The 15284-nt window shown below is 35.1% G+C and overlaps 1 protein-coding gene across 1 annotated transcript in view; it reads right to left on the reverse strand.

Annotated features, from left to right (window-relative positions):
• The window catches only part of col4a3 (collagen, type IV, alpha 3), a 36019-nt gene that overhangs the window by 13787 nt on the left and 6948 nt on the right, over positions 1-15284 (reverse strand). The window contains exons 2-23 of the mRNA XM_026282096.1: positions 9722-9778; positions 6159-6248; positions 5831-5875; positions 5697-5741; positions 5088-5150; positions 4942-4995; positions 4573-4599; positions 4383-4457; positions 4174-4236; positions 4053-4088; positions 3928-3975; positions 3691-3765; positions 3508-3552; positions 3346-3408; positions 2915-2959; positions 2702-2755; positions 2322-2363; positions 2039-2120; positions 1290-1325; positions 1029-1193; positions 681-770; positions 301-396 (exon numbers count right to left, since the gene is read on the reverse strand). Coding sequence (XP_026137881.1) covers positions 301-396; positions 681-770; positions 1029-1193; positions 1290-1325; positions 2039-2120; positions 2322-2363; positions 2702-2755; positions 2915-2959; positions 3346-3408; positions 3508-3552; positions 3691-3765; positions 3928-3975; positions 4053-4088; positions 4174-4236; positions 4383-4457; positions 4573-4599; positions 4942-4995; positions 5088-5150; positions 5697-5741; positions 5831-5875; positions 6159-6248; positions 9722-9778 — 1396 coding nt within the window. The remainder of the gene's footprint in view (positions 1-300; positions 397-680; positions 771-1028; positions 1194-1289; positions 1326-2038; positions 2121-2321; positions 2364-2701; positions 2756-2914; positions 2960-3345; positions 3409-3507; positions 3553-3690; positions 3766-3927; positions 3976-4052; positions 4089-4173; positions 4237-4382; positions 4458-4572; positions 4600-4941; positions 4996-5087; positions 5151-5696; positions 5742-5830; positions 5876-6158; positions 6249-9721; positions 9779-15284) is intronic.

Genomic DNA, 15284 nt, shown 5'->3' on the forward strand with positions numbered 1-15284 from the left:
AATCTTCCAATGAGTTTTAAATGTAACTACACTGGAAAATCTGAAAGCAAATTGTATGTTGGTTCTGAAAATAATATCAATATCAAACTGATATTAGAACACATTGTTTTCATTCGTCACATCTCCTAGCAATGAGGCACATGCTTCTGTGTTAGTTTGTTGATTGTTGTTGAACAACTTTTAAGTCTGGTAGTGTGTGATCCTCTGTGACTATTTACAAAGTCAGCAAGTGTATGATGCCTAGTGTTTGAAAATCTGTTCAGTTGCCAGGTGTCCTGGCCAACCTAATGATGACTTCACCTTGCTTTCCGGGGTCGCCTGAATCTCCATGTTGTCCTGGAGGTCCAGGATCAGCAATAGAAGCAGCACAAAGACTGCAAACCTCTCCTTGGTCACCTATATTAAAATGTCGGACAACAGCATTATGTGTGTGTATAGCATGTTTTTTGGTTGTCTGCATCTAGGTCATTTTGGCTTTATTTAGGAGGATGATCTGGATTCAGCTATATGGAAACATTTGCGGCATGCTGCCGATTATATTAGAAAATAATTTCTATAGGAAAGGACATTATAAAAGATGAATCAAAATATTTTTATGGTAATAAATAAAGCTTAATTTGAGCTTAATTTAACAATTTAACCTTGGCCATAGCATATGCCATGACATAGGTGAAACTTACCTGGGGTCCCAGCAACTCCACGCAGACCCGGAGGGCCTGTTATGCCTCCGTGACCCTTGAACCCTTTTTCTCCCAGGAGGGTGTTAACTTCTGGAGATGCAGGAGAGGAGCACAAACAGTCATATCATCCACATAGCTGCTATAGTAAGGTGATTTTATGTGCATTTTCTTATGCTTATCCTACTTGTTTACTGAAATATGCAAAAAAGTTGCTTTTTTTTCTAATATCTAGCGAGCTGCCTCGCATCATGTGCATCCTTTGCAGATAAGGTATTCCCAAAATCCACTGCAACAAGCTTGGTTAATAAAATAAATGAAAGATGGTAGACTTTAACAAAGGAGAGTTACTTGGAATTCCTGGAGGTCCTGGGTCACCAGGGGGTCCTTGTTTCCCTGGTATGCCATCTTGTCCTTTGGGTCCTATGCTGTTAGGAGCAGGATCTCCTCTTTCCCCTTTCACACCTCTGAATCCTGGGGGACCTGGTTTTCCTTTAGGTCCTGGTATGCCTTGTCCTAACATATTAGAGTGAAGAGGGAGTATTTGTTTTTCTCTGTATGTATTTGTGTGCGTGTGCAAAAAAGAGGAATAAACACAGATACATAATTTACCTGGAGGACCTGTATATCCAGGAATTCCAATGAAACCTTTAGAAAAGAGTTATTTTTGGTCATTTACTTTGGCTCAATAAAACAAAAATAATAACTTATTACACACACTACCGTTCAAAAGAATAGAAAATCAGTAAGATTTTAAAATTGGTCTGAAAGAAGTGCTTAACAAGGCTGCATTTATTTGATAAAAAATACAGTAAAACAGTAATATTCTGAAAAGATTATTACAATTTAAAGTACCAGTTTTCTACTGTAATATATTTATAAAATATAATTTATTCCTGTGATAGCAAAGCTGAATTTTCAGCAGCCATTAATCCAGGCTTCAGTGTCACATGATCCTTCAGAAATCATTCTAATATGCACATTTGCAATGGAAACATTTCTTATTATTATCAGTGTTGTAAAACAGTTGTGCTGCTTTACATTTTTGTAGAAACATACATTTGTTCAGGATACTTCAATGAATAGAAAGTTCAAAAGAAAAGCATTTACTTGCAACAGTAATCTTTTGTAACATTCTTTTTGTAACATACATGTCTTTCCTCTCCCTATTGATCACATCAATGCATTCTTGCTAAATGCTAGTGTACAACAACTATGTCAACAAAGGCATGGTTTGTGTATGAATACTGTGTTTACAGCAAAGAGTTTTGTGGCCATTAACAAAACAAAGAAATTCATTTTAGCTGTTTTTGTTGGTTGTTCTTTGTGCATGAAAATAGTTCATTAATTTGTTTACTAACCTTCACTGCCTGGTAGACCAGGAAGTCCTGGAGGTCCAGGAAACCCTTTCTGACCTTTGATCGCATTATCTATTACAATGAACTAAAATAAACATTTAACAACACTTCATTAATAATTTAATTTTAAAAAAAAATTCCCAACTAAAGCATATATAACCATATTTTATCATTACTTCAACGGCTAATGAAAAAGAAAGAAAAAAGTGTAGCCTTTGGCAACATGATGTGATTGATGTGAGATTAAACATTTAACTTCAACTTCCATAACTGAATGTATCATTACCTCTCCGGGGGCACCAGGGGCACCGGGGTCACCCTTTAGACCCTGAACACAGCACAAAGAAACAGATGAATGAATTAAAGAATGATGTATTGAAAGCAATATTTAGAATAAGTTTGAAAAAAGCATCCACAAGAGGGTGCTATTCATATGCACTTAAAATAGCCAATTATCTTTTTTATGTAAGTTTGGCACTTTGAGGCAAAGTGAGACAGTACTATACAGAGGGGCCATCCTTAGTGGGGTGCAGCCCATGCTTGAGGGGGCCCTGCTGCGAATGGACCGAGGGGGGACCCCGCAACGGGTCCCGTGTCAGCTAAGGTCAGCTCTGACTGTACACAGTATGTAGCACATGACTGAACAGCAAACAGACAGATGATTACCTTTCCCCCTGCTATTCCTGTAACTCCTGGATATCCTCTGTCTCCAGGGATTCCCTGAGAGGACAAAACACAGACCGCATTGTCATAACACCTGCAATCCATCTAAATAACCTTTACCTTCATTATCGCACTTAAAGAAAATGATGGTTTAACAACCAAAAACTGCCCAGTGTGGTGACCTGTAGGCTTTTTTCTAGTGGGTTTTGTGCTCACCTTAGGGCCTGTCTCTCCTGTCAGCCCATCCTTTCCGGGTTTCCCCTTAAAATCAGTCATGCATTAAAAAAAATAAGATAATAATGATATTATAATAATATATAATAATTTAACATAATAAAAATTCACAAACACACACACACACATTATATATTCATCACATACATTATATTTATTTATAATTATATTAAAATTACTTTTATATAAAATATTTGTAGGCAATCCTTCCAATAAAGATTCAAGATTAAAAATGAATGAATGAATGAATGGCATCCAAAAACATTTAACTGAAACCAATGAAAATAGTTGCCAGGTAAATGTTTTTTTATGCCAAACATTTGAACTTGTGAATAGAGTCAAGTTCAAATTGGGAGAACTTGAGTTGCTCTCTCTCTCTCTCGCTCTCTCTCTCTCTTAATTTAGATATTTACCGGACCCCCTGGTTGCCCAATTTCCCCTTTCTTCCCCTTAGGACCAGAACGACCACAAGGACCCTGCAGGATACAGCAGTTGGACTTGGTGAGTGATTGAACATCATTTAAAGTAATCCCAATTTAACAATTGAAACAAAAAAACTGTGTTTGTCTACTCACAGCTGGGCCAGGACATCCAATGTCTCCAGGATCCCCAGTGTCACCCTGAAACCAAAAATAAGGTGACTTTTCAGAAAACTCCAATTCATTCATTTGGATTAAGTATACAACAGTAAATATTGGGCAAAACACGTAAAAATGTCATATGAAAAATGGATGACTTTTAAGTGAGGGGCATGTTACCTTAGGCTCTTTTGGTCCTGATGCAAATAATTTTACGCCTTTTTGTCCTGGTACACCAGGTGGTCCCCTCTCCCCCTACAGCAGAGCCCAGTAATACATTTAAGAGTTCATAAAATCAGATTAAAGAGACCATTATTAAAAACTAAAATCAAATAGATTACCTTGCACATACATTTTTTGTAGGTCACATACAGTTTTTTTAGAAAAAGCAAAAGATCAAATGTTGATAATACTGACCTTTTGACCTTGGGGTCCAGGTATTACCATGCTTCGACCCTCTAGACCCTATAAGTTACAAACAGTTTTTTAGATTTACACATTACACTGATCTGACATGTTACCCTTAGCTAAACAGAACAAACCTTCTCTCCTTGTGGTCCAGGAAATCCGTCTATTCCCTAAAAGCATTAAACAGTTAAATCTAAATGGCAACAACATAATTGAAATGTTAATCATTAATAAAACATAAAAACACTGACTTACTGGAAAACCTCTAGGCCCCTCTGGTCCAGGTGGTCCTGGCATCCCTGGCAATCCCGGGTACCCCTGCAGATCCACAACCGATTAGAAAGCTCAGTCAAAAAACGGGCACAGAATACAACAAAATATTTAATATAAGCTTTAAAGTGCTTGTCCAAATGTTCATTTCAAATCTGCATTTTTTACTTTATTGTCATAATGAATTCTCTTACTTTATCTCCATCTCTGCCTGGTAAACCACAATGTCCTTTCACTTGTGGAGAGGGTGGCTGGTAAAAGCTATCTCCCTAAAAATAACAATTCTTTATCGTCATAACATTATCATTGATGTGAGTGCATTTTTAAAAATATGTAATTAAGCTTATTAACATAAAGGATTCAAGCTGATCAAATAAAAAACACCTTAGGTCCTTGGATTCCTGGCGTCCCCTGAAAACAGCAACAAAACGTTTAAATTGACAGCTTAAATCAGAGCGAGGCTCAAATCCAGACACACACAAAAAGTGTTTTTCATTTCCCACTACACCCACATTTTTAAACTTACCTTAAAGAAAATATGAATATAGAATGACTATGGCATGCTAGTGATCATTCCCTGGCATTTTATGAGAGGTTCATACTACCACGGTCTTTGTTTACCATTTACGTTGGGGTTTCAAAATATGTGATGTGTGATGTTTAGTTTAGATGTGAAGTTTTCATATTGACAGCAATCTGTTTATTGCATATTGCATATATATATAATTCACTATATATGTTAACTTAACTCACCGGACACCCAGGAGCTCCCATCGGTCCTGTTAAGCCTGGGGGACCAGGCTCACCCTGAAAGAAGAAAGTCAGTGATGACAGTGACCTTTCATATGGTTAAACAATTAATTACAATTTATACAAAAAAAAAAATACTTGTTCATTACCTTAGTTCCATTGCATCCTGGGAGACCATGAGGCCCCCTCGGCCCCTCTTTTCCAGGGAACCCCTGAAAGAGGAAAACATAATGTTCTCAAGAGCATCTCTAAATGGGTCTATGTTGGTCAAAGCAGATAATGTTGGTGTCACAAAAATGAGACAACACCATGCCAAGTATTTAAAAGTAATGAGAACAAATGTATGACATTTACAGTAAGTAGCATCTGAATTCCTATTTTAACCATTTTGACTCTGATTTGTGTCCAGAAAAAGAACATAGACATATACACTCTAGGGTTATTTTAGTATCAATGATATACAATTATAGTAAAATATATTTGTATTTAATATTTTTATGTTTTTGTCATGTTTATTTTTCTTAAGTGTGTCTATATAGTTTTTATAACATGTTGTGTTTTTAGTTTTAGTTAATTTAATAATTCAATTTAAACTAAATGAAAATGAGAAATGTTTTTTTTTTTTTTTTTTTTTTTTGCGAAAATGGTTTTAAGTTTTAGTTTTAATAATAAACCTGATATACTCCAATGCAAGTTATTAAAAGCAAAATAACTCAAATATTTAAAAAAAATATTCTGTAAAATATGTCAAAGCTTACCGGTAGTCCTGGTGGGCCAGAGAATCCTGGTGTCCCAAAAACTCCCTTATTGAGAGAATGAGATTGAGAGACTAGTGTTTAGTTATACTGCAGCTGTCACAGGAAATATATTAACACACTCACACACTCCGTACCCTAGAACCTTTAGGTCCAGGCCTGCCTGGAAATCCAATATTTCCCTGTGTAATAAAAAAAAAAAATGTTACCAACCTTAATCAATACTCTAATAAAGAGTCTATACAACAAAAATACTGAAATAATAATGTCCCAAATTCCTCTCTTGGAATTTCAAGTGAAGGCAACTGTGGAAAAGAAAGTGTAAATACTGGAGAGGAAATACGGGGAAACTCGCCCTATAGCGTTTTTACAAGAGCATGTTTAAAATTTAGAATATATCGAATTTTTTTATTCTGATATTTTTTCAAAAATCGTGAGCTTGTAAAGCAGCCATGTGTAACATACATTTTCACCGGGCGGTCCAGGATGACCTTCTTTCCCTCGATGCCCCTGAAAGCCTTTTGCACCAGGCAAACCAGGCATCCCCATCTCACCCTGAGAGAAAGACAGATAAAGACAAAATAGTTAAGAAATTTTATGAGTGTATGTTGTTTTATTGGCTAAATTGGATTATCAGCAATATTAGTAACTTTAATGATTAAGTTGCAAGAATATTGTGGGTAAATGGTTGTGTAAAACAGTAAAATGCTGTGGTTTTTGCCCTGGATTAATACAGTCTAGACTAGTTGATGCTAGTTCCTGAAAGTCAATGCCAGTCAAATAAGGACATAAATATATCAAATATGTTTGATATTATGAAATGATTTAGAGCACATATTGCTTTTATTTGCATGTTTCATTTGAAAGAAACTTGTATAAAATTAAATACAACAGTTAAATACAGTTAAATACATCATTCTCAGTTCAGTTCATCAGCTGTCACTTGTCATCTCCTAATAATGTCTTAAGAAGATTATATTTTAAGGGTGCAATGTGTAATATTTACAAAGATCTATTTACAGAAATGCAATATATACATATCTGTTTTTTTCAGAGCAAGTAAATATAATTCCTTAATTTACCTTTGAAAATAAATATAATTTCTCTCTGCTGTCTTTACAGACGACATCTTTGCCAGTATCGGCCACCGTAGCTTCTCTAAAGCGAGGGGTGAGCGGGGAACGAGACGTTGGTTGCAATTCGCAACTTCACCGCTAGATGCCACTAAAATTTACACACTGCACCCTTAAAGGGTTAGTTCACCCAATAATCAAAATTATGTAATTAATAAATCACCCTCATGTCGTTACAAACCCGTAAACCCCGGTTTATCTTTAGAACAGAGTTTAAGATATTTTAGATTTAGTCCGAGAGCTCTCAGTCCCTCCATTGAAACTGTATGTATGGTCTACTGTCCATGTCCAGAAAGGTAAGAAAAACATCATCAAAGTAGTCCATGTGACATCAGTTCAATTTGGTGAACTGGTTCAAGAAGATCCGGTTACATCGAATGATTCGTTAGCGAACCGGATATCACTACACTGTTGTGTTTTGAACTTGCTCACAGAAGACACGGAAGAGAAGACAATGATGAATAAAGTCGTAGTTTGTGCTATTTTTGGACCAAAATGTATTTTCGATTCTTCAAAAATTCTAACTGACCCTCTGATGTCACATGGACTACGATGATATTTTTCTTACCTTTCTGGACATGGACAGTATACCGTACACACAGTTTCAATGGAGGGACTGAGAGATCTCAGACTAAATCTAAAATATCTTAAACTGTGTTCTGAAGATGAACGGAGGTCTCACGGGTTTGGAACGACATGAGGGTGAGTTATTAATGACATAATTTAGATTTTTGGGTGAACTAACCCTTAAATGCTTAATTTTACAAGTAGTGTTTTTTGTGCTTTTTCAAAAAATTAGGAATGGGTAATCAAGTAAACCTTGCTTCAGTCCGGTAAACGATCATCTTGAAATATTACTACCAATATAATAATTATTCTTAAGTTTACTTTCTAAAAATCAGTAACGATAAGACACAGGTTCTGTACCACTAAAGGAGGACATTTTTAAAAACCTACTAAAAGGCATTTTCTTTGATATAAGTATCAAATATAAGTATCACATGACAGAAGGCATGTAGAGAATTTTATGCAACTGATTTTTCATAAAAAAAAGTATCATGTTGATAATTAAGAGGTCTTTAATTTAGAGGTGTATGAATTATGATACAGTAGGATCTGCATTTAAAATGTGCATGATGGCCCTGGTCTAAAAAACACAGGTGGAATATTTTTCAAGATTATTTGCAAATATCTTCATCAACACAGACACCGGAAAACTCTTACAGAGGCAGGTCCGCAAAATAGCTCAATAGACTTTATCTTATCCCCTGTATAACCCTGGCTTTTATTGCAACGAACATACCACGACAGGTATGCCAAACACATGTGTATAGAAAGAAGCAGAACACAGACTTTTACACACAGGTGGACACATACAGAGGAGCAGATGCATGACTTATGTTGCTGATAAGTGTTCTGTAGTTTTGGGCATCAATAGTTTACCTATAGGGATACAGTGATAGTGTGATACGGACACCTGGGTGGCCAAAACATCTATCACATCACCTAGAAAAAGTCATGAGGCCACCCACCCACTACCACAATATATGCCTTTTTATCTCTCAATTTTGTACCTGGTGACCCAAGCTTCTGAATTCCTGATGTAAAGTCAACCACACAACCAATACTGATATTTCGTGTTGTGTAACAAGACAATATACAAAAACAAAGAAGTTGTCATTTTTAAATGATGGTGGTTTTGAAAATGTACTCATCCTCAGGCCATCAAAGATGTGGATGAGTTTGTTTCTTTATCCAATAGATCTGGAGAATTGTAGGATTACATCACTTGCTCACTCATGGATCCTCTGCAGTGAATGGGTGCCGTCAGAATGAGAGTCTAAACACCAGCTCATAAAAAAAAACATCACAATAATCCAAAAGTAATCCACATGACTCCAGTCCATCAGTTAAGATTTTGTGAAGTGAAAAGTTGCATGTTTGTTAGAAACAAATCCATTAAGACGTTTTTTACTTCACACTTTCGGCTAAAATACAAATCCTCTATTCAAAAGATTTCTTTCTCCAGTGAAAATGTCATCTAGTCTGCATCAGGAGAGAAATATTTGCAGATTAAGCAACATTTATAAGTGAAGACAGCCCAAAACAAATAAGTTTTGATGTGAGAGGACAACATAGGATGACATTTTTCACTGGAGGAAGTGTTATGGATAATGCACTTTTATTTTATGGGGCCATGGTTTATGGTTAAAACGCTTTGATGTTTATAACAAAATTAGTTCATTACAAACATGCAACTTTTTTTTTTAGCTTCATAAGACTTTAATTGATGGACTGAAGTGTGGATTACTTGTGAATTATTGTGATGTTTTTATGAGATGTTTGGACTGACGGCACCCATTCACTACAGAGAATCCATTGGTGAGCAAGTGATGTAATACAAAATTTCTCCAAATCTGTTCCGATGAAGAAACAAACTCATCTACATTATGGATGGCCTGAAGTTGAGTAAATTTTCAGCAGATTAATTTATTATTATAAATGAATTAATTTATTAATTTAGCTATTCCATAAAATTCTAACTATATATTTCGCCCAGCTCTTATCTACTAAATGTAAGTATAAAAGGCGTGAAGATATTAAGATATTATGAACATGAACATCATGATTTTCTAGCTGCTTTAAAACAACGTGACAAATATGAAAGCTTCTGCACCAGTAAAGATCACCAGAAGGGGGCAGCAATTTCATTTGATTTAAAACTGAATTTCCCTGCATGTCTAACTTTAGGTTGTTTAGATATTTTCACACTTTTGAACACACTGTAAGGGTAATGGCAGTCACAATTTAAGCAATATATTTGTGACATGACATTGTTATTTGTGTGTGAATATGATTGTATGTATGTTTATGTATGTTTGCATGTTCCATTACCTTTTGTCCTTTGATTCCTTCACAGCTGCATCCTGATTTCCCACTGCAGACACACCCCTGTAAAGAAAACACAAGTTAAATAACACCATGACTGCATGAATGCATTTACAGATATGGTAGCACCATAAGGCATTCTCATGCTTAATCAATAAGACAAACAAAGTCACCAAAATGCGACAAATATTGATAAAAATTTCTAGTCCTCTGTGGTTTTGTTTTGCAGCATCTTATCATTAGGATTTCTGAGTTAATTGACTGTGGGCACAAGATTTGCCCAAGCAGGCACCCATAATTTAATGAAATCATTTAATCAAGAAATGCATAAAATCCATGGCTTAAAGGAATGCTAGGAGTTTCACCAGCTCTCCGCATGAACATGCATTGTTATGGATGAACTCCAAAATTAAAAGATATGACAGGGACAAGCATAGTTTCATGGCCTCACGTCTCACTATTTAAAATCAAAGATGCATAGAGTTATGTCTTTGGAATAGCAAAGTTATGCTTCCTTGACAACAGCAGAAGTTGATAAACAAACACTATTATGTCTCATGAATTGCTTTTTAATAAAAATAACAGACTGAGGGTTTTTGTATGGTGGTCATATCTAAATTGTCTTGTAAATGTTTTACATTTATTTAAAAAAAATTACCAATGTCTTTTATACAATACTATTCAAGAGTTTTTGATGTTTTTGAAAGTATCTTATGCTTACAAAGGCTGCATTTATTTAATCAAAAATACAATAAACAGTAACATTTTTATTATTATAAAAAAAAAAAAAATTATATTCTAATATTTTTTTTAATGTAATTTATTAATGTGACTGCAAAACAGAATTTTAGTCCTCAGAGTCACTTGATCCTTATGAAATATTTCTTTGTCAGAAAACAATAGAAAAAAAATAGTTATTTCAAATTGTAATAAAATGTCACATTATCACTGTTTTTACTGGTAATGCAGCCTTGGTGAGCATAAAGGACTTCTTTCAAATACATTTAAAAATCACAATAATTTTATAGTCTTGAACGGTAATGCCTTTATACATTATCCCAGACTTTCAATCATACATTTTAAAAATCCATCATAAAAAATGCCAAGAGTTTCATTTTTTCAATGACAGAATTGTGCTGTAATCCATTCATTTTAGTAGACAAATGTGGTGAGAGTGTGTGAAGAAACTGTTTTTCAGACCAGACTGTCGATTTGATATCAACAAAGGTCAGACAGGGTAAGACAAAACACGTCTACTGATGATCTCAGATTGGTGAGACCATTGTCATTGGGGCAACCCTTGTTTGCTGTAACCGAATCTATCTGTCTAGCATTCTGCATATCATCTATGTGCAGTTCTGATGAGAGAGTCTGTACACAAAAAAAAAAAACACGATCAGATGGGCTATGATAGACAATCTGTTTGGGTTCATGTTGTTTGGGTTTTACCGTGCATGTAACACTAACAGAAGAGAGACAAACACCCACGCTACAACACGCAGAAATTAACATGTCTGGAGGGGGGCAACGATGTATAAAGGGATGTGGGATTTTAATGGATCACTTCAGGAATGTTTAACAATTTGGAATTAATTTCAGTTCAGTTGTAAATGTGATGTGCAGTTATATGTGATTTATATATGTTTTGTGTGTATGGGTGCATCCATAGGCCCGTATGAACTCATGGGAGAGTGTGTGCGTGTGTATGTGTTATCAGTCATGACAGATCTGTAGTCGCTGTTCTGTAAAAACTTCTGAACCAAATGACATTGTACAGATATCATCACAACAGACCAGAATCAGATACAGACCTGCATTATCCTGAGGAAGAGAGAGAGATGGAGATGAAGGTGAACAGGAGACAAAGTGGGAGAACAGAAAGGCTTTTCATCCATTTCTGTTATACTGCTCTTAGGAAAAGTGACATTACTAACAATATACAAATGATGCAATGACATTTCTAAAGCAATCTGTGCAATGTGAGATGCAGTCAGTGGTAATTTCGGAGATACAGCGATAACTTTCCACTGCTTTTATCAGGCATGTCTTCGTATGAATAAAAAGAAAAGAAAAGTTTCAGTATATTTTACAAGAAAATACTAATACAGTCTTTCGACTTTCACAATTCAAATTTCACAAACAAAAATAGTTTTATGTTGTTTTTCAATATTTCATTTATTTTTAAATTAAGTACTATTAATTTGTCTAATTATATGTTTAACCTCCCGGTATTGATGGTGGTGCCGGTGATGCCAGTTGCAATTTTAATGATAACAGCGAAAATAACTTAAAATGCTCTGTCATTTTTGATCATTCATATAAGATTAATACATAATTTAAATATATAAAGGGTATACATTCATTTGTGTCCACTCACAATATCAAAGAAAACATTGTGCTTTTGTAAAATAAAGAAAATATAAAGGGTGCACCTTCAGGCGTCTCAGTCTTGACGCATATCTCTTTGAAACACGCCACTAAATGAACTGAAACTTATCGAATATTCGACAGAGAGTTATATCTATAGAAAGCTTGACATGTCTTTTAAATTAAGTCTTACTGAAAACAAATATTCTCTGATAAAGTCATCCATATGAAAGCAACGCAATGTCCACACTAATTAAGACAAATTAGAGTTAATGTAGTTAGATGGGAAGGACTGGACAACTAATGCTGTTTCTGAAAGAAGACGAGCTGAGAGGAATAAGACAGAATTTACCTCAGAAGAAGACGCAATGAGAGGAATAAGCTTTATATTTTCCTCAGAAGAAGATGATCCAGCAGAGGACATCATTTACACTAGTAAGTCTTTTTATTATTATTATTATTAGCATAAATGTAAGCGGAGGGTAAAACCAACTACAAGATAAGGCTAAAAGTAGCCAAATCTATCAATTACTAACATCATAAACTCAAGGTTTCCATGTGTCCTTAAAAAGTATTTAAATGTCTTAAATAATGTTTCCCTAATATAAAGCCTTAAAAAGTCTTAAAATGTCTTAAATTGGATGGGTTTTAAATATGTCTGGTCATATTACCACTAAAATATCGTCAGTCAAACGGACCTGAATGACTGTTTATGTTTATGATTTTTTTCTTCCCTGTGGTAGTTAATTCATCATTAGAGAGATTTGCAGTTTCAGAATAAAGGTCAAACTACCTAACCCTAAATGATCTTGATCTTGAGATGTTTCAGTGTATTTATTCAACTCGAGGTAAAAATAGATGCTCTAGCATTTTACTTTTGTGGTTACTGTAACATTGCTTGAAAGCTCTGTTGAAATTATCTTTATGTTTAAAAGGATAGTTCACCTAAAAATGTAAATTCCATCATCAATTAATCACCCTCAGGTTGTTCCAAACCCGTTTGAGTTTCTGTCTTCTGTTGGACACAAAATAAGATATTTTGAAGAATATGGGTAACAAATCAGTTACTCATCCCCATTTGCTTCCACAGTATTTTTTTTCCCATACTATGCAAGTCAGTGGGTTCCAGTAACAGTTTGGGTGTCAGAATGATGACAGAATTTTCATTTTTGGGTGAACTCTTTTTGGGTGAACTCTTGGGTGAATTCAGTTTTCAAACACTTTTTTCTTTGACCTCACAGTCAAACCCTGCATCCTTAGAGATCTTTGCAAAAATCAATGATACTCCTTGTCTGAATCAGCATTGATCACAGGGATTCAACTGTGATTCTATATTACAAATAAACTGTTTTTGTCTTACTACCGTTGCACATTTCTACCCACATGCTGGTGTACCATTTCATCAATATATACACAAAAGGTTCTGGTGGTACCATGCTGACACTGCAGATAAGATATAACATGACACAGACTTTAATACAGACAGAGGCACGAGTAATGAAATATGTGGCCTATTGAGAGATCTAAAGATGATTGAGAAGTCCTGATGCACATGTGCTGGGGGCTTCATGGAGCTTCAAAGGGCCCTGCAGAATGAGTTTATTTGTGTTCGCAGATGCAGGTGTGCTCAGGTCCGGTCACGTTCTGACAGGTAAACACAGAGCACACACACCAACATACTCAAAATATTTGTACAAAGCATGTCTCACATTAAAAAGTCATTAGTCAATCATTTGTAAAATCATCAAAAAGTAAAGTCTAAAGTCCCGCCAATATGATTTTATATACATAAATAACAAGGTGCGACTTGAGACTTGGAATTGGAAAAAAAGATAAGAAAAGTGACAAGATGAGAAAAGAGGAGAGGAGCAGAGTTGTGAACAGATGAGAGGAAAACTGAAGAGAAGAGAAGAGAAAAAAATGAAAAAATGGAATGAAAATAAGACTACAAAAAAAGGTGTGAAATGTGAGCACAGCCAACTGTTTGTATTAGTTTTAAAATAGTTGAACGAAGCCCAGACTAAGAGCAGTGTAGCGATGAATAGGAAATATTCATAAACACCCTCTTAAGTCTCTCAGAACACACAAACAGGCTCAGGCTAACACAGACACTGTGAGTGTTGTCTGTTTATGCAAATGACCTGGCATCTATCTGATACCTGTCTGAAATAATCAAGTTAATGTTCGTCTGGTCGTGAAGGGCCTGTAGTCATCATCATCCAGATGTCTTGTCGTATCAACAGAAGATTAGTTAAACTCATTGGCTGACTGTCAGTAACACTACTGTGTATTTACATGCCCTTGAAAATTGACAGACAGTAATACCATTTTTTTTACACTGAACGCAACACAATGGGAACCCATCAGGAAATGCTGTCAGGATGCATACCAAATGTAAAGAGAGACACAAGTCATTGAATGTCTCTTAGTAGACATCCATTCTACTGGACTTTCCAGATATAATATGAACGGGATCGCTTTCAAAAGCCTGGGGTTATTAAGACTTTTGATTTAAAAAATGAATACCTTTATTCTTTATTGTCTAAATTAATCAAAAGTGACAGCAAAGGCATTCAAAATTTAAAATCTCACAAAGTACTTTATTTATGTTTCACAAAAATGCTGTTCTTCTGAATTCACTAATCATCAAAGAACCTTGAGAAATATATATATTTCCACAAAAATATTAAGCAATAAAAAAATTAATATTGATAATAATAAGAAATGTTACTTGAGCAGAAAATTACAGCTTAAACAGACCTAATACAAGCAATCACATAAAAACCTGCCTACAAAATATTGGTCTTATATACAATAAGACTTCCACTGTTTCGCACATCCTGTGGCAACGAGTTTCATAAATAAGGAGCTACATTGCTAAAGGCTCGAAACCTCATAAAAGTTGTGTGAATTCGAGGGAGAACAAGAGTGAGTACAGAAGATGATCTTAGAGTACAAGTAGGAGTTAGATGAAGAAGGTCAGATAAGTATGAAGGAGCAAGATTATTGAATGCCTTGTAAGTAAACAGTAGTATTTTAAATTCAATGTATATTTAACCAGGAGCCAATGCAAGTGTTCTAATATGGGAGTAATGTTATAAAAGTTCTGCAAATAATTTGTGCAGCTGAATTCTGCCCTAACTGAAGCTTATAGAGAAGCTTCGAGGGCAATCCATATCAGAGCATTACAATAATCAATACA

The sequence above is a fragment of the Carassius auratus genome, chromosome 15, assembly GCF_003368295.1.
Source record: "Carassius auratus strain Wakin chromosome 15, ASM336829v1, whole genome shotgun sequence".
NCBI classification, from domain to species: Eukaryota; Metazoa; Chordata; class Actinopteri; order Cypriniformes; family Cyprinidae; genus Carassius; species Carassius auratus.